The 24,680-nt window shown below is 46.6% G+C and overlaps 2 protein-coding genes across 4 annotated transcripts in view; both read left to right on the forward strand.

Annotated features, from left to right (window-relative positions):
- The window catches only part of LOC130343135 (oocyte zinc finger protein XlCOF7.1-like), a 39,785-nt gene extending 24,965 nt beyond the window's left edge, over positions 1–14,820 (forward strand). Inside the window, exons 5-8 of one of the 2 annotated variants that reach the window (XM_056554317.1) lie at positions 3,430–3,556; positions 3,643–3,725; positions 10,706–10,757; positions 12,560–14,820. In XM_056554317.1, the coding sequence (XP_056410292.1) occupies positions 3,430–3,556; positions 3,643–3,725; positions 10,706–10,757; positions 12,560–14,370 (2,073 nt within the window). In that variant the 3' untranslated portion in view covers positions 14,371–14,820. The remainder of the gene's footprint in view (positions 1–3,429; positions 3,557–3,642; positions 3,726–10,705; positions 10,758–12,559) is intronic. The other variant, XM_056554316.1, reaches the window with a different exon arrangement.
- Positions 14,821–18,567: 3,747 nt separating this feature from the next.
- On the forward strand, positions 18,568–24,450 carry LOC130343137 (gastrula zinc finger protein XlCGF67.1-like). Of its 2 annotated transcripts, none has more exons than XM_056554318.1 (2): positions 18,568–19,038; positions 21,665–24,450. In XM_056554318.1, exon 2 carries the CDS (start codon positions 21,682–21,684, stop codon positions 22,471–22,473), a length of 792 nt encoding a protein of 263 aa, XP_056410293.1. In that variant the 5' UTR covers positions 18,568–19,038; positions 21,665–21,681; the 3' UTR covers positions 22,474–24,450. The 2 variants fall into 2 exon arrangements, with proteins under 2 accessions (XP_056410293.1, XP_056410294.1); XM_056554319.1 differs by lacking the exon at positions 18,568–19,038 and adding an exon at positions 20,749–20,929.
- The last annotated feature ends 230 nt before the right edge of the window (positions 24,451–24,680 follow it).

Raw genomic sequence — 24,680 nt, forward strand, 5'->3', positions numbered from 1 at the left:
GGACATTATACAGTAATGGAGGGGTCTGGTGAAGACTGGAGAGGTGACACTGCTGGGACATTATACAGTAATGGAGGGGTCTGGTGATGATTAGAGAGGTGACACTGCTGGGACATTATACAGTAATGGAGGGGTCTGGTGATGAGAGGTGACCCTGCTGGGATATTATACAGTAATGTAGGGGTCTGGTGATGACTGGAGATGTGACACTGCTGGGACATTATACAGTAATAGAGGAGTCTGGTGATGACTGGAGAGGTGACACTGCTGGGACATTATACAGTAATGGAGGAGTCTGGTGATGACTGGAGAGGTGACACTGCTGGGTCATTATACAGTAATGGAGGGGTCTGGTGATGATTAGAGAGGTGACACTGCTGGGTCATTATACAGTAATGGAGGGGTCTGGTGATGAGAGGTGACACTGCTGGGACATTATACAGTAATGGAGGGGTCTGGTGATGACTGGAGAGGTGACACTGCTGGGACATTATACAGTAATAGAGGGGTCTGGTGATGACTGGAGAGGTGACACTGCTGGGACATTATACAGTAATGGAGGAGTCTGGTGATGACTGGAGAGGTGACACTGCTGGGACATTGTACAGTAATGGAGGGGTCTGGTGATGACTGGAGAGGTGACACTGCTGGGACATTATACAGTAATAGAGGGGTCTGGTGATGAGAGGTGACACTGCTGGGACATTATACTGTAATGGAGGGGACTGGTAATGAGAGGTGACACTGCTGGGACATTATACAGTATTGGAGGGGTCTGGTGATGACTGGAGAGGTGACATGGCTGGGACATTATACAGTAATGGAGGGGTCTGGTGATGAGAGGTGACACTGCTGGGACATTATACAGTAATGGAGGGGTCTGGTGATGACTGGAGAGGTGACACTGCTGGGACATTATACAGTAATGGAGGGGACTGGTGATGACTGGAGAGGTGACACTGCTGGGACATTATACAGTAATGGAGGGGTCTGGTGATGAATAGAGAGGTGACACTGCTGGGACATTATACAGTAATGGAGGGGTCTGGTGATGACTGGAGAGGTGACACTGCTGGGACATTATACAGTAATGGAGGGGTCTGGTGATGACTGGAGAGGTGACACTTCTGGGACATTATACAGTAATGGAGGGGTCTGGTGATGAGAGGTGACACTGCTGTCACATTATACAGTAATGGAGGTGTCTGGTGATGACTGGAGAGGTGACACTGCTGGGACATTATACGGTAATGGAGGGCTCTGGTGATGAGAGGTGACACTGCTGTCACATTATACAGTAATGGAGGGGTCTGGTGATGACTGGAGAGGTGACACTGCTGGGACATTACAGTAATGGAGGGGTCTGGTGATGAGAGGTGACACTGCTGGGACATTATACAGTAATGGAGGGGTCTGGTGATGAGAGGTGACACTGCTGGGACATTATTCAGTAATGGAGGGGTCTGGTGATGAGAGGTGACACTGCTGGGACATTATACAGTAATGGAGGGGTCTGGAGATGATAGGTGACACTGCTGGCACATTATACAGTAATGGAGGTGTCTGGTGATGACTGGAGAGGTGACACTGCTGGATCATTATACAGTAATGGAGGGGTCTGGTGATGACTGGAGAGGTGACACTGCTGGGACATTATACAGTAATGGAGGGGTCTGGTGATGACTGGAGAGGTGACACTACTGGGTCATTATACAGTAATGGAGGGGTCTGGTGATGATTAGAGAGGTGACACTACTGGGTCATTATACAGTAATGGAGGGGTCTGGTGATGACTGGAGAGGTGACACTGCTGGGACATTATACAGTAATGGAGGGGTCTGGTGATGACTGGAAAGGTGACACTGCTGGGACATTATACAGTAATGGAGGGGTCTGGTGATGGCTGGAGAGGTGACACTGCTGGGACATTATACAGTAATGGAGGGGTCTGGTGATGACTGGAGAGGTGACACTGCTGGGACATTATACAGTAATGGAGGGGTCTGGTGATGACTGGAGAGGTGACCCTGCTGGGACATTATACAGTAATGGAGGGGTCTGGTGATGACTGGAGAGGTGACACTGCTGGGACATTATACAGTAATGGAGGGGTCTGGTGATGACTGGAGAGGTGACACTGCTGGGACATTATACAGTAATGGAGGGGTCTGATGATGACTGGAGAGGTGACCCTGCTGGGACATTATACAGTAATGGAGGGGTCTGGTGATGATTAGAGAGGTGACACTGCTGGGACATTATACAGTAATGGAGGGGTCTGGTGATGACTGGAGAGGTGACACTGCTGGGACATTATACAGTAATGGAGGGTCTGGTGATGACTGGAGAGGTGACACTGTTGGGACAATATACAGTAATGGAGGGGTCTGATGATGACTGGAGAGGTGACACTGCTGGGACATTATACAGTAATGGAGGGGTCTGGTGATGAGAGGTGACACTGCTGGGACATTATACAGTAATGGAGGGGTCTGGTGATGACTGGAGAGGTGACACTGCTGGGACATTATACAGTAATGGAGGGGTCTGGTGATGACTGGAGAGGTGACACGGCTGGGACTTTATAAAGTAATGGAGGGGTCTGATGATGAGAGGTGACACTGCTGGGACATTATACAGTAATGGAGGGGTCTGGTGGTGATAAGAGAGGTGACACTGCTGGGACATTATACAGTAATGGAGGGTCTGGTGATGACTGGAGAGGTGACACTGCTGGGACATTATACAGTAATGGAGGGGTCTGATGATGACTGGAGAGGTGACACTGCTGGGACATTATACAGTAATGGAGGGGTCTGGTGATGACTGGAGAGGTGACACGGCTGGGACTTTATAAAGTAATGGAGGGGTCTGATGATGAGAGGTGACACTGCTGGGACATTATACAGTAATGGAGGGGTCTGGTGATGACTGGAGAGGTGACACTGCTGGGACATTATACAGTAATGGAGGGGTCTGGTGATGAGAGGTGACACTGCTGGGACATTATACAGTAATGGAGGGCTCTGGTGATGAGAGGTGACACTGCTGGCACATTATACAGTAATGGAGGGGTCTGGTGATGACTGGAGAGGTGACACTGCTGGGACATTATACAGTAATGGAGGGGTCTGGTGATGACTGGAGAGGTGACACTGCTGGGACATTATACAGTAATGGAGGGGTCTGGTGATGATTAGAGAGGTGACACTGCTTGGACATTATACAGTAATGGAGGGGTCTAGTGATGATTAGAGAGGTGACACTGCTGGGACATTATACAGTAATGGAGGGGTCTGGTGATGATTAGAGAGGTGACACTGCTGGGACATTATACAGTAATGGAGGGGTCTGGTGATGACTGGAGAGGTGACCCTGCTGGTACATGTAATGGAGGGATCAGGTGATGACGGTATCATTGTGTGTCAGGTTCCTATAAGGTGTCAGGATGTGGCGGTCTATTTCTCCATGGAGGAGTGGGAGTATATAGAAGGACACAAGGATCTGTACCAGGACATAGTCATGATGGAGGATCACCGGCCCCTCACATCACAAGGTAAGAGGAGACCAGGTGTGAGGGTCCCTTAGATATTTTACCCATCATCTGATCATCACATATAGACAATCTGTTATTTCCTTTAGATTTCTCCAGTCTGAGAAGTCCCCTTCCTCTGTATTCCCAGGACTGTCTGGAGGAGAAACAGAATGTCCCACTGGATCACCAGGTAAAGGAGGTTGCTTGAATCCTCTGTAGATTGATTGAATCCTCTGTAGATTGATTGAATCCGCTGTGGATTGATTGAATCCGCTGTAGATTGATTGAATCCGCTGTAGATTGATTGAATCTGCTGTAGATTGATTGAATCCGCTGTAGATTGGTTGAATCCGCTGTAGATTGATTGAATCCGCTGTAGATTGATTGAATCCGCTGTAGATAGATTGAATCCGCTGTAGATTGATTGAATCCGCTGTAGATTGATTGAATCCGCTGTAGATTGATTGAATCCTCTGTGGATTGATTGAATCCTCTGTGGATTGATTGAATCATCTGTGGATTGATTGAATCCGCTGTAGATTGATTGAATCCGCTGTAGATTGATTGAATCCTCTGTAGATTGATTGAATCCTCTGTAGATTGATTGAATCCTCGGTAGATTGATTGAATCCTCTGTAGATTGATTGAATCCGCTGTAGATTGATTGAATCCGCTGTAGATTGATTGAATCCGCTGTAGATTGATTGAATCCGCTGTAGATTGATTGAATCCGCTGTAGATTGATTGAATCCGCTGTAGATTGATTGACTCTGCTGTAGATTGATTGAATCCTCTGTAGATTGATTGAATCCGCTGTAGATTGATTGAATCCTCTGTAGATTGATTGAATCTGCTGTAGATTGATTGAATCCGCTGTAGATTGATTGAATCTGCTGTAGATTGATTGAATCCTCTGTAGATTGATTGAATCCGCTGTAGATTGATTGAATCCTCTGTAGATTGATTGAATCTGCTGTAGATTGATTGAATCTGCTGTAGATTGAATCCGCTGTAGATTAATTGAATCCTCTGTAGATTGAGGTTTTCAACCAGACGTCTCCAGCAGCGGTGGAGTGTGCGCTCTGTGGCATCTTGTTGGTGGACGTGTTAGAGGCTACAGATGGTGTCTAGTTCCAGAACAGATCATGTTGAACGTTTACTTGTTGGACATTTACTTGACAACCAGTGGGATAGGTGTGAGGATCTGACGTGTAGAGCACAATGCCAGTCAGCTGCTTATAAGGCTCAAAATACAGAGTCACTGAGTTATGGACATGATCTTACTGCATTACAATGCATTGGAGTGATCCTTCTCCTCTTAGTGCCATCCTGGGCTGAATGGTGATTGTGTATGGTCTCCCCTTAGGGTGATCCTGGTGAATGGTGATCTTGTGTTGTCTCCCCTTGTGATCCTGGTGAATGGTGCTCCTGTGTTGTGTCCTCTGTTAGGATGATCCTGGTGAATGGAGATCCTGTGTGGTCTTCCCTTATGGTGATCCTGTGTGGTCCCCTATTAGGGTGATCTTGGTGAATGGTGTTCCTGCGTGGTCTACTATTGGGATGATCCTAGTGAATGTTAATCCTGTGTGGTCTTCACTTATTGTGATCCTGGTGAATGCTGATCTTGTGTGATCTCCTCTTATGGTGATCCCAGTGAATGGTGATCCTGTGTGGTCTCCTTATGGTGTTCCTGGTGAATGTTAATCCTGTGTAGTCTCCCCTTATGGTAATCCTTTTGAATGGTGATCCTGTGTGGTCTCATTATGGTGATCCTGGTGAATGGTGATCCTGTGTGGTCTCCTAATGGTGATCCTGGTGAATGGTGATCCTTTGTGGTCTCCTAATGGTGATCCTGGTGAATGGTGATCCTGTGTGGTCTCCTAATGGTGATCCTGGTGATTGGTGATCCTGTGTGGTCTCCTTATGGTGATCCTGGTGAATGGTGATCCTGTGTGGTCTCCTTATGGTGATCCTGTGTGGTCTCCTTATGGTGATCCTGGTGTATGGTGATCCTGTGTGGTCTCCTTATTGGTGATCCTGGTGTATGGTGATCCTGTGTGGTCTCATTATGGTGATCCTGTTGAATCCTGCGTAGTCTACTATTGGGATGATCCTGGTGAATGTTAATCCTGTGTGGTCTTCACTTATTGTGATCCTGGTGAATGCTGATCTTGTGTGGTCTCCTCTTATGGTGATCCCGGTGAATGGTGATCCTGTGTGGTCTTCACTTATTGTGATCCTGGTGAATTCTGATCTTGTGTGGTCTCCTCTTATGATGATCCCGGTGAATGGTGATCCTGTGTGGTCTCCTTATGGTGGTCCCGGTGAATGGTGATCCTGTGTGGTCTCCTTATGGTGTTCCTGGTGAATGTTAGTCCTGTGTGGTTTCCCCTTATGGTGATCCTGTGTGGTTTCATTATGGTGATCCTGGTGAATGGTGATCCTGTGTGGTCTCCTAATCTTGATCCTGGTGAATGGTGATCCTGTGTGGTCTCCTAATGTTGATCCTGGTGAATGGTGATCCTGTGTGGTCTCCTAATGGTGATCCTGGTGAATGGTGATCCTGTGTGGTCTCCTAATGGTGATCCTGGTGAATGGTGATCCTGTGTGGTCTCCTAATGGTGATCTTGGTGAATGGTGATCCTGTGTGGTCTCCTAATGGTGATCCTGGTGAATGGTGATCCTGTGTGGTCTCCTAATGGTGATCCTGGTGAATGGTGATCCTGTGTGGTCTCCTAATGGTGATCCTGGTGAATGGTGATCCTGTGTGGTCTCCTAATGGTGATCCTGGTGAATGGTGATCCTGTGTGGTCTCCTAATGGTGATCTTGGTGAATGGTGATCCTGTGTGGTCTCCTAATGGTGATCCTGGTGTTTGGTGATCCTGTGTGGTCTCATTATGGTGATCCTGGTGAATGGTGATCCTGTGTGGTCTCCTAATGGTGATCCTGGTGTTTGGTGATCCTGTGTGGTCTCCTAATGGTGATCCTGGTGAATGGTGATCCTGTGTGGTCTCCTTATGGTTATCCTGGTGAATGGTGCTCCTGTGGGGTCTCATTATGGTGATCCTGGTGAATGGTGATCCTGTGTGGTCTCCTAATGGTGATCCTGGTGTATGGTGATCCTGTGTGGTCTCCTAATGGTGATCCTGGTGAATGGTGATCCTGTGTGGTCTCCTTATGGCGATCCTGGTGAATGGTGATCCTGTGTGGTCTCCTAATGGTGATCCTGGTGAATGGTGATCCTGTGTGGTCTCCTTATGGGGATCCTGCTGAATGGTGATCCTGTGTGGTCTCCTTATGGTTATCCTGGTGAATGGTGATCCTGTGTGGTTTCACTATGGTGATCCTGGTGAATGGTGATCCTGTATGGTCTCCTAATGGTGATCCTGGTGAATGGTGATCCTGTGTGGTCTCCTAATGGTGATCCTGGTGAATGGTGATCCTGTGTGGTCTCCTAATGGTGATCCTGGTGTATGGTGATCCTGTGTGGTCTCCTAATTGTGATCCTGGTGAATGGTGATCCTGTGTGGTCTCCTAATGGTGATCCTGGTGAATGGTGATCCTGTATGGTCTCCTAATGGTGATCCTGGTGAATGGTGATCCTGTGTGGTCTCCTAATGGTGATCCTGGTGAATGGTGATCCTGTGTGGTCTCCTAATGGTGATCCTGGTGAATGGTGATCCTGTGTGGTCTCTTTATGGTGATCCTGGTGAATGGTGATCCTGTGTGGTCTCCTAATGGTGATCCTGGTGTATGGTGATCCTGTCTGGTCTCCTTATGGTGATCCTGGTGAATGTTAATCCTGGTGAATGTTGATGCTGTGTGGTCTTATTTTGGTGATCCTGGTGGTCTCCTTATGGGGATCCTGGTGAGTGGTGATCCTGTGTGGTCTCCTTATGGCGATCCTGGTGAATGCTGATCCTGTGGGGTCTCCTTATGGTGATCCTGGTGAATGCTGATCCTGTGTGGTCTCCTTATGGTGATCCTGGTGAATGGTGATCCTGTGTGGTCTCCTAATGGGGATCCTGGTGAATGGTGATCCTGTGTGGTCTCCTTATGGTGATCCTGGTGAATGGTGATCCGGTGTGGTCTCCTTATGGGGATCCTGTTGAATGGTGATCCTGTGTGGTCTCCTTATGGGGATCCTGGTAAATGGTGATCCTGTGTGGTCTCCTAATGGTGATCCTGTGTGGTCTCCTTATAGTGATCCTGTGTGGTCTCCTTATCGTGATCCTGGTGAATAGTGATCCTGTGTGGTCTCCTAATGGTGATCCTGGTGAATGGTGATCCTGTGTGGTCTCCTAATGGTGATCCTGGTGAATGGTGATCCTGTGTGGTCTCCTAATGGTGATCCTGGTGAATGGTGATCCTGTGGGGTCTCCTAATGGTAATCCTGGTGAATGGTGATCCTGTGTGGTCTCCTAATGGAGATCCTGGTGAATGGTGATCCTGTGTGGTCTCCTTATGGTGATCCTGGTGAATAGTGATCCTGTGTGGTCTCCTAATGGTGATCCTGTGTGGTCTCCTAATGGTGATCCTGTGTGGTCTCCTAATGGTGATCCTGGTGAATGGTGATCCTGTGTGGTCTCCTTATGGTGATCCTGGTGAATAGTGATCCTGTGTGGTCTCCTAATGGTGATCCTGGTGAATGGTGATCCTGTGTGGTCTCCTAATGGTGATCCTGGTGAATAGGGATCCTGTGTGGTATCTTTATGGTGATCCTGGTGAATGGTGATCCTGTGTGGTCTCCTTATGGTGATCCTGGTGTATGGTGATCCTGTGTGGTCTCCTTATGGTGATCCTGGTGAATAGTGATCCTGTGTGGTCTCCTAATGGTGATCCTGGTGAATAGTGATCCTGTGTGGTCTCCTAATGGTGATCCTGGTGAATGGTGATCCTGTGTGGTCTCCTAATGGTGATCCTGGTGTATGGTGATCCTGTGTGGTCTCCTAATTGTGATCCTGGTGAATGGTGATCCTGTGTGGTCTCCTAATGGTGATCCTGGTGAATGGTGATCCTGTATGGTCTCCTAATGGTGATCCTGGTGAATGGTGATCCTGTGTGGTCTCCTAATGGTGATCCTGGTGAATGGTGATCCTGTGTGGTCTCCTAATGGTGATCCTGGTGAATGGTGATCCTGTGGGGTCTCCTAATGGTAATCCTGGTGAATGGTGATCCTGTGTGGTCTCCTAATGGAGATCCTGGTGAATGGTGATCCTGTGTGGTCTCCTTATGGTGATCCTGGTGAATAGTGATCCTGTGTGGTCTCCTAATGGTGATCCTGGTGAATGGTGATCCTGTGTGGTCTCCTAATGGTGATCCTGTGTGGTCTCCTAATGGTGATCCTGGTGAATGGTGATCCTGTGTGGTCTCCTTATGGTGATCCTGGTGAATAGTGATCCTGTGTGGTCTCCTAATGGTGATCCTGGTGAATGGTGATCCTGTGTGGTCTCCTAATGGTGATCCTGGTGAATGGGGATCCTGTGTGGTATCTTTATGGTGATCCTGGTGAATGGTGATCCTGTGTGGTCTCCTAATGGTGATCCTGGTGAATGGTGATCCTGTGTGGTCTCCTAATGGTGATCCTGGTGTATGGTGATCCTGTGTGGTCTCCTAATTGTGATCCTGGTGAATGGTGATCCTGTGTGGTCTCCTAATGGTGATCCTGGTGAATGGTGATCCTGTATGGTCTCCTAATGGTGATCCTGGTGAATGGTGATCCTTTGTGGTCTCCTAATGGTGATCCTGGTGAATGGTGATCCTGTGTGGTCTCCTAATGGTGATCCTGGTGAATGGTGATCCTGTGTGGTCTCTTTATGGTGATCCTGGTGAATGGTGATCCTGTGTGGTCTCCTAATGGTGATCCTGGTGTATGGTGATCCTGTCTGGTCTCCTTATGGTGATCCTGGTGAATGTTAATCCTGGTGAATGTTGATGCTGTGTGGTCTTATTTTGGTGATCCTGGTGGTCTCCTTATGGGGATCCTGGTGAGTGGTGATCCTGTGTGGTCTCCTTATGGCGATCCTGGTGAATGCTGATCCTGTGGGGTCTCCTTATGGTGATCCTGGTGAATGCTGATCCTGTGTGGTCTCCTTATGGTGATCCTGGTGAATGGTGATCCTGTGTGGTCTCCTAATGGGGATCCTGGTGAATGGTGATCCTGTGTGGTCTCCTTATGGTGATCCTGGTGAATGGTGATCCGGTGTGGTCTCCTTATGGGGATCCTGTTGAATGGTGATCCTGTGTGGTCTCCTTATGGGGATCCTGGTAAATGGTGATCCTGTGTGGTCTCCTAATGGTGATCCTGTGTGGTCTCCTTATAGTGATCCTGTGTGGTCTCCTTATCGTGATCCTGTGTGGTCTCCTAATGGTGATCCTGGTGAATGGTGATCCTGTGTGGTCTCCTAATGGTGATCCTGGTGAATGGTGATCCTGTGTGGTCTCCTAATGGTGATCCTGGTGAATGGTGATCCTGTGGGGTCTCCTAATGGTAATCCTGGTGAATGGTGATCCTGTGTGGTCTCCTAATGGAGATCCTGGTGAATGGTGATCCTGTGTGGTCTCCTTATGGTGATCCTGGTGAATAGTGATCCTGTGTGGTCTCCTAATGGTGATCCTGTGTGGTCTCCTAATGGTGATCCTGTGTGGTCTCCTAATGGTGATCCTGGTGAATGGTGATCCTGTGTGGTCTCCTTATGGTGATCCTGGTGAATAGTTATCCTGTGTGGTCTCCTAATGGTGATCCTGGTGAATGGTGATCCTGTGTGGTCTCCTAATGGTGATCCTGGTGAATGGGGATCCTGTGTGGTATCTTTATGGTGATCCTGGTGAATGGTGATCCTGTGTGGTCTCCTTATGGTGATCCTGGTGTATGGTGATCCTGTGTGGTCTCCTTATGGTGATCCTGGTGAATAGTGATCCTGTGTGGTCTCCTAATGGTGATCCTGGTGAATAGTGATCCTGTGTGGTCTCCTAATGGTGATCCTGTGTGGTCTCCTAATGGTGATCCTGGTGAATGGTGATCCTGTGTGGTCTCCTAATGGTGATCCTGGTGAATGGTGATCCTGTGGGGTCCCTTTAGGTCGATCCTTCTCCTCTTAGGACACATTGTTTCGTTCCTGGATATAGGATATATAGTATTCCTGCCTATAATGTGAATATTTTTGCAGGGAGGTGACGGTGCATTGGTGATCGATCTCTATGAACCCCCATTGGTGAACGGTGAGAGACTTTAGTAAATCTGGTGTTATTTTTATTCTGCCTTATAAATTAGAGTTTACTGGAAATGATGGCTCTGTTTCTAATGGGGGAGACTGACACCACATAGATACCCACCTCATCCCATGGAGACCCCTCCTGTTCGTGCCCTGTTAGTTCTTATGGATGGGAGTGGCCCCTCAGGTGTCCGGTTTTCCAGGGTTGTTTTGTTCGGCACCAATCATACTGGGATTGGTGGGTTCGGCACCAGTCATGCCGGGGTTGGTGGGTTCGGCACCAATCGTTGGGTTCAGCACTAGTCATGCCAGGGTTGCTGGGTTCGGCACCAATCATGCCGGGGTTGCTGGGTTCAGCACCAATCCTGCCAAGGTTGCTGGGTTCGGCACCAATCATGCCGGGGTTGCTGGGTTCAGCACCAATCACGCCGGGGTTGCTGGGTTCAGCACCAATCATGCCGGGGTTGCTTGGTTCAGCACCAATCATGCCAAGGTTGCTTGGTTCAGCACCAATCATGCCGGGGTTGCTGGGTTCAGCACCAATCATGCCGGGGTTGCTGGGTTCAGCACCAATCATGCCGGGGTTGCTGGGTTCAGCACCAATCATGCCGGGGTTGCTGGGTTCAGCACCAATCATGCCGGGGTTGCTGGGTTCAGCACCAATCATGCCGGGGTTGCTGGGTTCAGCACCAATCATGCCGGGGTTGCTGGGTTCAGCACCAATCATGCCGGGGTTGCTGGGTTCAGCACCAATCATGCCGGGGTTGCTGGGTTCAGCACCAATCATGCCGGGGTTGCTGGGTTCAGCACCAATCATGCCGGGGTTGCTGGGTTCAGCACCAATCATGCCGGGGTTGCTGGGTTTGGCACAAACCTTTCTATCTTGGAAGAGACCAGTTTGTAAGATATGGGGATCCCATTGTGCACCTTTGTATGTGCAGTTTAACCCCTTCACACATGGGAGCTCAATCGCTGCGCTTGTTTCATCCCCAGTGAGTAACATCAGAGATCACACCGATGTCCGTAATTTACCCTTTAGGTGCCACGATCTGTGCCAATTGAGGGATGACAGATGCCGGGGCTTTCAGGGGGTCTGATCAGGACCTCCATAGTACAGGGTGACAGTTCCAATCAGCCAACGTAGCGGCCGGAGGGCTTCTCCGTACCTCTGTGCCACCTCATTGATGATCTCTTAATGCAGACTGCCTAGGCAGCCAAGTAGATCACCAAAGTTACTGATCAGTGTTCCTCCCAACCGTTTCCCATTTTATAAATGAAAACATGTAAACATTGTTTTGCATATTTTTGGTCAATGACCCTCATACCGCCAGGTATACGGAAAAACAAAAGTTATAGAGGTCGGGAAAGTAATAAAATAAAAGCTATATTATTTGGTATCACTGTACAAATTGAGGGTTTTGTTTTTCAGTTTCACCCCACAAATAATTGTCTCTTTTTTTATTTAGCCATAAATTTTGGGGTAAAAAATGTGATGTCCTTACAAAGGACAACTGGGCCCACATCAAACAACAAGTCTTTGTGTGGGTCTGTGGCCCGGACATTAGGGGTTAATGTGGTACACAGCTTATATTTTATTTATTACTTATTTTTATATTGCAAGTTCATTCGCATTTTATTTCAGTGAGAATCTTCGTTGCGTTGTGACTGGATTTTGAGGTTTCTTACTCGTTTTATAAATTTTTACATAGAAATGATAAACGACCATTGTGTTTGGGGGAAACCTGTTTCTTTTTTCAGATAAAGACGTGACGAGAGGATCTTATAGAACTCATTTCCTCCTATCTACAGATAAAGACCAGACACTAGGATCTCATAGACCTCATCGCCTCTTACCTACAGATGAAGACGTGACAAGAGGATCTCATAGATCTCATCTCCTCCTATCTACAGATGAAAACCAGATAACAAGATCTCATAGACATCTCCTCCTACCTCCAGATGAAGACGTGACAAGAGGATCTAATAGACATCTACTACCTCCAGATGAAGACATGACAAAAGGATCTAATAGACATCTCCTCCTACCTCCAGATGAAGAGGTGACGGGAGGATCTCATAGACATCTCCTACCGCCAGATGAAGATGTGACAAAAGGATCTCATAGACCTCATCTCCTCCTCTCTACAGATAAAGACCAGACAACAGGATCTCATAGACATCTCCTCATATCTCCAGATGAAGATGTGACAAGAGGATCTCATAGACATCTCCTACCTGCAGATGAAAACATGATAAAAGGATCTAATAGACATCTCCTCCTACCTCCAGATGAAGAGGTGACAAGAGGATCTCATAGACATCTCCTACCTCCAGATGAAGACGTGACAAGAGGATCTCATAGACATCTGCTACCTCCAGATGAAGACGTGACAACAGGATCTCATAGACCTCATCTCCTCCTATCTACAGATAAAGATGGGACAAGAGGATCTCATAGACATCTGTCTACAGATGAAGACGTGACAAGAGGATCTGATAGCCATCTCCTCCTACCTCCAGATGAAGACGTGACGAGAGCATCTCATAGACATCTCCTCCTATCTCCACATGAAGACATGTCTATAGGATCTGATAGACATCTCCTACATCCAGATAAAGATGTGACAAGAGGTTCTAATAGACTTCTCTTGTCTCCCAATGAAGACAAGACAAGAGGATCTCATAGACCTCATGTCCTACCTCCTAATTCTGGAACAGAAAATAAGGTATCAAGGATTGGCCAAAAAACAACTGGACATAGACCAGAGACAATGTTTGCATGTTCAGAATGTGGTAAACGTTTTAAAAAGAAATCTTACCTTTCCATGCACAACAGAATTCATGTAGATGAAAGGCCATATTCATGTTCAGAATGTGGGAAATCTTTCACAAGAAAATCTCATCTTGTTGGACATCAGAAAACACACACACAAGAGAAACCGTTCTCATGCCAGGAATGTGGGAAGTGGTTTAAGCTCAAACACCATCTGGAGAGACATGAGAGCAGTCACACAGGGGAGAAGCCATATTCATGTCCCGAATGTGGGAAATGTTTTAGTCAAAAATCCAATATTATGGAACATTTACGAAGTCACACAGGAGAGAAGCCATACTCGTGTTCAGATTGCAGCAAATGCTTTAGGCAGAAATCGGGTCTTCTCAAACATCAGAGAGGTCACACGGGAGAGAAGCCATATGCATGTTCGGAATGCGGGAAACGCTTTATGGTTAAAGGTCCTCTCGAGAGACACCAGAGAACTCACACAGGGGAGAGGCCGTTTTCCTGTTCAGAATGTGAAAAATGTTTTACCCATAAATCTGCTCTGGTGGAACATCTGAGAACTCACACCGGAGAAAAAACGTTCTCATGTCCTAAATGCGCAAAATGTTTTAGTCAGAAATCAAGTGTAGTAGAACATCTTCGAATACACAACGGAGAGAAGCCACATTCGTGTCCAGAATGTGGAAAATGTTTAACCCATAAATCTAGTCTTGTGGAACATCTACGAACTCACACAGGGGAAAGGCCTTTTACATGTACTGAGTGTGGGAAGTGTTTTACCCAGAAATCTGGTCTTGTTAAACATCAGAGATTGCACACAGGGGAAATGCCATGTTAATGTTCAGATGGTGGGAAACGTGGCAGGTGTGGTCTCCATTGTAGGACCTGATGCCTTCTAATGTGTAACTCAAAGGGGTATTCTGGGATCAGAAACTTGTATTTGAATAAAACAATCGCCCCAATATATATACTTAAATATAAACATATAACTTAATAATATAATGTTATCACTAACTGTACTGGCTTCAGTGTGTTTTTGTGTGATTCACCCCTGGCAGGGAGTTTTGTAGTCTTCTCATTGTCAGTGTTGTCTCCAGCCCCCTGACTCCTCTCTCTTTCCTGACAGGAAGCAGTGTTGTTGTTTGTGTTGTGTTGATGTTGTCTTAGCAGCTCCTCCTCTCTCATGACAGGTAGATGTGTAGCCCCGCCCCCTTAGTGATCTTACCACCTCTGACATCCCCTACTGGCCACATCACCATCTCCCTGTGATATACACACATACATATGTATAGCTTTATTGGGACATTTAAGGTGAATGAGGTGTAGTCACAGCATGCTGCCTTGTGCTGAGCAATGTCACAGACAGAGGAGCAGATAGGAAATGAATACAGCATATGCTGTAGACGGAAAATATGCATAGAGATGTCACAGTACAGGGATAATACACACAGTGATGTCACAGTACATGGATAATACACAGTGATGTCACAGTACAGGGATAATACACACAGTGATGTCACAGTACATGGATAATACACACAGTGATGTCACAGTACAGGGATAATACACACAGTGATGTCACAGTACATGGATAATACACACAGTGATGTCACAGTACAGGGATAATACACACAGTGATGTCACAGTACATGGATAATACACACAGTGATGTCACAGTACAGGGATGATACACACAGTGATGTCTTAGTACAGGGATAATATACAGTGATGTCACAGTACAGGGATAATACACACAGTGATGTCACAGTACAGGGATAATACACAGTGATGTCACAGTACAGGGATAATACACACAATGATGTCACAGTACAGGGATAATACACAGTGATGTCACAGTACAGGGATAATACACAGTGATGTCACAGTACAGGGATAATACACAGTGATGTCACAGTACAGAGATAATACACAGTGATGTCACAGTACATGGATAATATACACAGTGATGTCACAGTACAGGGATAATACACACAGTGATGTCACAGTACAGGGATAATACACACAGTGATGTCACAGTACAGGGATAATACACACAGTGATGTCACAGTACAGGGATAATACACAGTGATGTCACAGTACAGGGATAATACACACAGTGATGTCACAGTACAGGGATAATACACACAGTGATGTCAGAGTACAGGGATAATACACACAGTGATGTCACAGTACAGGGATAATACACACAGTGATGTCACAGTACAGGGATAATACACACAGTGATGTCACAGTACAGGGATAATACACACAGTGATGTCACAGTACAGGGATAATACACACAGTGACGTCACAGTACAGGGATAATACACACAGTGACATCACAGTACAGGGATAATACACACAGTGACGTCACAGTACAGGGATAATACACACAGTGACGTCACAGTACAGGGATAATACACACAGTGACGTCACAGTACAGGGATAATACACACAGTGACGTCACAGTACAGGGATAATACACACAGTGACGTCACAGTACAGGGATAATACACAGTGACGTCACAGTACAGGGATAATACACAGTGACGTCACAGTACAGGGATAATACACAGTGACGTCACAGTACAGGGATAATACACAGTGACGTCACAGTACAGGGATAATACACACAGTGACGTCACAGTACAGGGATAATACGCAGTGACGTCACAGTACAGGGATAATACACAGAGATGTCACAGTTTGGCTGACGTTAGTCTAAGGTGTATGCTTGTTAGTATAAGCTTATGTTGGAGGAGGCCGCCTCAGACATGTGATTGATGACAAGAAGTTGTATTCACCGACTGTACTGAGATCTTGGCCTCATTGTTCTTGACCAACACAACATTCAGGAAATAGTCTATAGAAAACTTCCGGCAGCTGCTCCCCACCACCCATCACCCAAGGACTGCACCTCCGAACAAATTAAGCGGATCCCTCCAGGGAACAAACCAGGATAGAGGCAGCCCACAGGACTTCAAAGGTAAAATGGTTTATTTACCCGGCATGCAACGCATTTCGCTGGATAACCAGCTTCATCAGGCATCTGATGCCTGATGAAGCTGGTTATCCAGCGAAACGCGTTGCATGCCGGGTAAATAAACCATTTTACCTTTGAAGTCCTGTGCGCTGCCTCTATCCTGGTTTGTTCCCTGGAGGGATCCGCTTAATTTCTTCGCCTGTGTGTCCAGGAGCAGCTGCCGCTCTTCGCCCGTTGCAGGGTCACTTCACGCCTTCACCATAGTTGTACTTGGTCGCAGTACAACTAGACTTGGTGAGCAAGTTCTCTTGTCTATTATCTTTGCTTTTACATTACGCTATCACACTAGGAGCGCTCTCCTTGTTTGTCTATTGCACCTCCGAACGTCCTGAGATAACTGGACAATACATCCAAATCTCCACCTGATGTCACATACTGGAGGGGAAGGAATCGGAGGCATTAAGAGACCTGTGAGATAGGAAAAGGTTGAACGTACAGGTGGGGGGGGCGGTCCTACCCCGAGGGATTGAAATCATCTCTGTCTATAGTGATGGTTGTGATGTATATCTGCAGTTGTCTTCTCTCTGTCTATAGTGATGGTCGTGATGTATATCTGCAGTTGTCTTCTCTCTGTCTATAGTGATGGTCGTGATGTAGATCTGCAGTTGTCTTCTCTCTGTCTATAGTGATGGTCGTGATGTAGATCTGCAGTTGTCTTCTCTCTGTCTATAGTGATGGTCGTGATGTAGATCTGCAGTTGTCTTCTCTCTGTCTATAGTGATGGTCGTGATGTATATCTGCAGTTGTCTTCTCTCTGTCATTAGTGATGGTCGTGATGTATATCCGCAGTTGTCTTCTCTCTGTCTATAGTGATGGTCGTGATGTAGATCTGCAGTTGTCTTCTCTCTGTCTATAGTGATGATTGTGATGTATATCTGCAGTTGTCTTCTCTCTGTCTATAGTGATGGTCGTGATGTAGATCTGCAGTTGTCTTCTCTCTGTCATTAGTGATGGTCGTGATGTAGATCTGCAGTTGTCTTCTACATCACGACCATCACTATAGACAGAGAGAAGACAACTGCAGATCTACATCACGACCATCACTAATGACAGAGAGAAGACAACTGCAGATCTACATCACGACCATCACTATAGACAGAGAGAAGACAACTGCAGATCTACATCACGACCATCACTATAGACAGAGAGAAGACAACTGCAGATATACATCACGACCATCACTATAGACAGAGAGAAGACAACTGCAGATCTACATCACGACCATCACTATAGACAGAGAGAAGACAACTGCAGATCTACATCACGACCATCACTAATGACAGAGAGAAGACAACTGCAGATCTACATCACGACCATCACTATAGACAGAGAGAAGACAACTGCAGATATACATCACGACCATCACTATAGACAGAGAGAAGACAACTGCAGATCTACATCACGACCATCACTATAGACAGAGAGAAGACAACTGCAGATATACATCACGACCATCACTAATGACAGAGAGAAGACAACTGCAGATCTACATCACGACCATCACTATAGACAGAGAGAAGACAACTGCAGATCTACATCACGACCATCACTATAGACAGAGAGAAGACAACTGCAGATATACATCACGACCATCACTAATGACAGAGAGAAGACAACTGCAGATATACATCACGACCATCACTATAGACAGAGAGATCTGCAGTTGTCTTCTCTCTGTCATTAGTGATGGTCGTGATGTATATCTGCAGTTGTCTTCTCTCTGTCTATAGTGATGGTCGTGATGTAGATCTGCAGTTGTCTTCTCTCTGTCTATAGTGATGGTCGTGATGTAGATCTGCAGTTGTCTTCTCTCTGTCTATAGTGATGATTGTGATGTAGATCTGCAGTTGTCTTCTCTCTGTCTATAGTGATGGTCGTGATGTAGATCTGCAGTTGTCTTCTCTCTGTCTATAGTGATGGTCGTGATGTAGATCTGCAGTTGTCTTCTCTCTGTCATTAGTGATGGTCGTGATGTATATCTGCAGTTGTCTTCTCTCTGTCTATAGTGATGGTCGTGATGTATATCTGCAGTTGTCTTCTCTCTGTCTATAGTGATGGTCGTGCTGTAGATCTGCAGTTGTCTTCTCTCTGTCTATAGTGATGGTTGTTATGTATATCTGCAGTTGTCTTCTGGATTTTATCAGTATAACACTAGGCTCGATATGATGGAATCAATATCTGGGTCACATGATCTCATTGAGGAAACTGGGGTCATGTGACGGTTGAATAATCTTGGTTCTCATCTTACCAGTTAAGTGTCTTGTTCTATGTCGAATTGTACCCTATTGGTGGACGTAAGGACTCCTGTCAATCTGAATCTATGATCATTCTATTCCTGTTTTATATTCCCTGATGAACCTGTATGATATCAGACAGGAGAAACACGTTGGAAGATAAAGGTCCTTCCCTAATAGACATAACTGGTTGGTCTCCTGGGTTATATATGTTATGTCTGCCATCTAGGTAACTTCTGCATTAATGTCTTGTTATTTGGCTTTTTTTTAGCCCGTTTGTCAATTCTGTTTTATTAATCTCTATGGTGAATCATCTGGAAGAAAGGACCGGTAAATGATTTATTCTGCCCCTATAGATGTTTTATCACCCTGGGATAAATAGAGTTGTGGAGGCAGGGAAAGTCTTCAGGTCGCGGTCGTCCAGTCATCAGGTCGGGGTCGTCCAGTAAAGAGGCATGGTCATGTAATGTAAGGTCACAGGACGTGGTGGTATAGTGAGGTAATGTAAGGTCACAGGACATGGCGGTATGGTGAGGTAATGTGAGGTCACATGACGTGGCGGTATAGTGAGGTAATGTGTAGTGAGGTAATGTAAGGTTACAGGACATGGCGTTATAGTTAGGTAATGTAAGGTCACAGGACATGGTGGTATATCGAGGTAATGTGAGGTTCCAGGACATGGCGGTAATGTGAGGTCACAGGAAGTGGCGGTATAGTGAGGTAATGTGAGGTCCCAGGACATGGCGGTATAGTGATGGCCGTCAGATGTCCCCATCCCCTGCCCCCCTGTCCCTATCCACCGCTCCCTGTCCCCATCCCCCGTCCAACGCCCCCTGTCCCCATCCACCGTCCCCTGTTCCCATTCTGACCGGTGTCTGGCTACTGTGACCAGTTTCTCCAGCCCCCGTCGTCTTCAGCCCCAGTCTCCTGCCCCCGTCTCCAGCCCCCAGCAGGAGAAACAGATCCAAGTCCTCAGAATAAAACTCTGGGTCTGCAGCTCCCTCCTCCGATGTCCACATCCAAGGTCCACGGAATCCGGCTCCTCTTCTGATTGGCATCTAGTTAGTTCTTGGCAGCAACTCCCTACTCCAACCCCTTCCCTACACCCTACGAGCAGGGTTACGGTGTCCTCCTCTGTTCACAGAAGCCTACGTCTAAGTCCCTGGGAATTATGTCTCCGATATTCGAAGATGTCTGACAGTGCCCCATCTACAGCGCCTCACCCCGACCTCAATGACCGTTCCAGTTATGGGGTTCTAGTCTCTTACGGATGACATCAGGTCTTCACCTCTGGGGTAACCATCAGCTACTCCCCATAATCCACTCCCCCAGAGGATAGTCATCACGGACCCCCTTCTCAGATAGTCATCACGGGCCCCCTTCTCAGATAGTCATCACGGGCCCCCTTCTCAGATTGGCCTATCGCAGGGACAGATTGGCCTATCACAGGGACTTGTCAAAAGTTTTCATCCGTCTGGGTCTCAGAGCTTAGACTGCCACCGCTCAGGAGAAGGAGCCCGAAGACCTGCGCCGCATCGCTCTTGTTAGGGTAATTCCCCCATGTACCTCATCAGGCCCTTAATCCCTCTGTGAGCTTCACATTCATACAAGGAAATACACAACAACTCCTACTCCATTGTAGCAACCTCGGCTTCCACGTGACTGCGGCCCAGGCCTTTTATTTATGTCCACAGTAGTCTGTCAACCTATATATGTATAGGGGGGGACAGACGATATGTGTATAGGGGGGGCGGACGATATATGTATGGACGGGCAGACTATATATGTATAGGGGGGACAGACGATATATGTTAAGCATCTTCTCTTCTGGGACGTGCACACAGCTTATTGGGTAACGTCTCAATACAACAACGATACAACAGAAGACTCTGGGACTCAGACTATTCTTGGAGAGATAATGTATCAGCTCTTCATCTCTCTGGGTGCATTTATATAGTGAATTATGTTCACCCCTGAATACACAAAATTACCATGTCGCTCTTCATGTCCTAGCTTGTAGGCATTTTTGTTGCTGATCCATAGACACCGCCATCAAGAAGCTTGAGATGAATATTGATGAGTGGGGCAGGACCAATGGGACCCAGGGGATGGCTTCAGAGGTACAGATAGTCTTCAGCTCCACCTCTAGTTCAGTTAAGAGCTCATTTGCTAATTGGAAGATTGTGCTATGTCTTGGGAACGGCTGTTTGGGGGTAGGAAGACATAATTTTACTCAGGATCACCGGCACTAACCGCCCGGGTAGTCAGGTCGGTGGGTTCATCCATCTCTCAGTTTCCCTTTAATTTTAGGTGACTTACGATAAATTTTGGGAATGGAATACAGGTTATGAATGACCGTATGTGAGATAGTCCTCTGAGGTGGGGCCTTGTCTCATATACGTTATCTAGACTGCGGCCATGATGAGCCCCCATTATTGAGAGGCCCAAGGGGTCAAATATGTCGGCAGAGGACGGGCTTAAGTCTGGGGGTATGAATAAAAGTGGGTAAGTGTTGGCCACAATCCTGGATTTGGATATTAATACATATTTCTGGGCCATTCAGAGCTAAAACTGGGTTCAGACTTCCCATTTGTCTCAGTTGCAGTTTTTGGAGCCAAAGTCAAGATTTAAAAAACTAGGAAATATAAGGATGGTTGTCTCCTTCACGAGGGATCCATGGGGTGGGGGCCGGGGGTGTTGTGAAGGGGCTGGTGCATGGTCCTGAATAGGATCCATCTCTGGCTTCACAAACCGCAAATAAACTTTGTGTGTTTATAGCCAAATAAAAAAGTTATGAATTTCCCTTTTTTGTTTGAAAAGAAAAAAAATAACAAATTCCATTTTAACCCTCACAGAAAATCCCAGTAACGTCATGTTATCGATGAATTATAAAGAAGAAGATGGAGAGATCATGGAGCACTTCTCAGGAGAAGATGGAGAGATCATGGAGCGCTCCTCAGGAGAAGATGGAGAGATCATGGAGCGATCCTCAGGAGAAGACATCCTTACCCCTAATGTCCATCCAGATCTATTATATAATAATCCCCCTGACCAACCGCACATTGTTACCACAAGGACAGATCAGAAAGGGGGGAAAAGATTTCGTTGTGATGAATGTGGGAAAGAGTTTACAAGAAATTCAAGTCTTTCTACACACAAAAAAATTCACAAAGGAGAGAAACCGTATTCATGTTCAGAATGTGGGAAATGTTTTATCCTTAAATCAGGTCTTAATCAACATGAGAGAAGTCACACAGGGGAGAGACCATATTCATGTTCAGAATGTGGGAAATGTTTCACAGATAAATCTAATCTTTCTAGACATGAGAGAAGTCACACAGGAGAGAAGCCGTATTTATGTTCAGAATGTGGGAAACGTTTTACAACCAGCACTTATCTCCAGGTTCATCAGAGAATTCACACAGGGGAGAAGCCATTTGCATGCACAGAATGTGGGAAATGTTTTAAAGAAAAACACAGTCTTGTTAATCATAAGAGAATTCACAAAGGAGTGCCCACACTTCAGTGTTCATATTGTGTTAAACATCAGAGAATTCACACAGGAGAGAAGCCATTTTTATGTTCTGAATGTGGGAAATGTTTTAAGGACAAATCATTTCTTCTTAAACATGAGAAAAATCACAAAGGAGAGAAGCCATTTTGATGGGGAAAATGATTTACTTGGAAGTCATTGAGAGGAAATCACTTTCTTGTTTTGACCAATTGAAAGTCTAAAGAAAGATTGTCTGTAAAGAACCCAATGGGTTAAATAACCAAAAGGATATTGATTTTGTGTGGAATTAGCCAGAATCTACCACACACCCAAAATAAAGTTACCTAAGGGGTTTAGGGGAACTGAGAGCAGGATCCATGGAGGAAAAGTATTCTGGATAAAAGAAAAAAAAAAAGAGATTTGTGTTTACCTGCCGGGCTGTGACGCCAAATCGTCTCCATAAACCTCACTTACTACTGTATTAAGAGATAAGCCAAAGGACGTAATAGACAGGTGAGGACGTGGTAGACAGGTGAGGACAGAATAGACAAGTGAGGACGTAATAGACAGGTGGGGACGTAATAGACAAGTTAGGATGTAATACGCGAGGACGTAATAGAAAGGTGAGGACAGGGTAGACAGGTGAGGGCTTAATAGACAAGTGAGGACGTAATAGACAGGTGAGGACCTAATAGACAGGTGAGGACCTAATAGAAAAGTGAGGACGTGGTAGACGAGTGAGGACGTAATAGACAAGTGAGGACGTAATGGACAAGTGAAGACGTTATAGACAAGTAAGGATGTAATGGACAAGTGAGGACGTGGTAGACAAGTGAGGACATAATGGACAAGTGAGGACGTAATGGACAAGTGAAGACGTTATAGATAAGTGAGGATGTAATGGACAAGTGAGGACGTGGTAGACAAGTGAGGACGTGGTGGACAGGTGAGGACATGGTGGACAAGTGAAGACGTAATAGACAAGTGAAGACGTAATAAACAAGTGAGGACGTGGTAGACATGTGAGGACGTAATGGACATGTGAGGACGTAATGGACATGTGAGGACGTAATGGACAAGTGAGGATGTAATGGACAAGTGAGGACCTAATAGACAAGTGAGGACGTGGTAGACAAGTGAGGACGTGGTAGACAAGTGAGGACGTAGTAGACAAGTGAGGACGTGGTAGACAAGTGAGGACGTGGTAGACAAGTGAGGACGTAATAGACAAGTGAGGACGTGGTAGACAAGTGAGGACGTGGTAGACAAGTGAGGACGTTATGGACAAGTGAGGAAGTTATGGACAAGTGAGGACGTGGTAGACAAGTGAGGACGTGGTAGACATGTTAGGACGTAATGGACAAGTGAAGACGTTATAGACAAGTGAGGATGTAATGGACAAGTGAGGACGTAGTGGACAAGTGAGGACGTGGTAGACAAGTGAGGACGTGGTAGACAAGTGAGGACGTGGTAGACAAGTGAGGACGTGGTAGACAAGTGAGGACGTGGTAGACAAGTGAGGACATAGTGGACAAGTGAGGACGTGGTAGACAAGTGAGGACGTGGTAGACAAGTGAGGACGTAGTGGACAAGTGAGGACGTGGTAGACAAGTGAGGACGTGGTAGACAAGTGAGGACGTGGTAGACAAGTGAGGAAGTTATGGACAAGTGAGGACGTAATGGACAAGTGAAAACGTAATAGACAAGTGAGGACGTGGTGGACAGGTGAGGACATGGTGGACAAATGACGTAATAGAGAAGTGAGGATGTAATGGACAAGTGAGACATGGTAGATAAGTGAGGAGGTGGTGGACAGGTCAGTAGGTGCTGGACAGGTGAGGATGTGGACAGGTCAGTAGGTGGTGGACAGGTGAGGATGTGGACAGGTCAGTAGCTGGTGGATAGGTAAGGATGTGGACAGGTCAGTAGGTGGTGGACAGGTAAGGAGGCGGTGGACAGGTGAGGATGTGGACAGGTCAGTAGGTGGTGGACAGGTGAAGATGTGGACAGGTCAGTAGGTGGTGGACAGGTCAGGAGGCGGTGGACAGGTCAGTAGGTAGTGGACAGGTCAGTAGGCGGTGGACAGGTCAGTAGGTGGTGGACAGGTCAGTAGGTGGTGGACAGGTCAGTAGGTGGTGGACAGGTAAGGAGGCGGTGGACAGGTCAGTAGGCGGTGGACAGGTCAGTAGGTGGTGGACAGGTAAGGAGGCGGTGGACAGGTCAGTAGGCGGTGGACAGGTCAGTAGGTGGTGGACAGGTAAGGAGGCGGTGGACAGGTCAGTAGGCGGTGGACAGGTCAGTAGGCGGTGGACAGGTAAGAAGGTGGTGGACAGGTGAGTAGGTGGTGGACAGGTAAGGAGGTGGTGGACAGGTGAGTA

Source organism: Hyla sarda, unplaced genomic scaffold (assembly GCF_029499605.1).
Source record: "Hyla sarda isolate aHylSar1 unplaced genomic scaffold, aHylSar1.hap1 scaffold_667, whole genome shotgun sequence".
NCBI classification, from domain to species: domain Eukaryota; kingdom Metazoa; phylum Chordata; class Amphibia; order Anura; family Hylidae; genus Hyla; species Hyla sarda.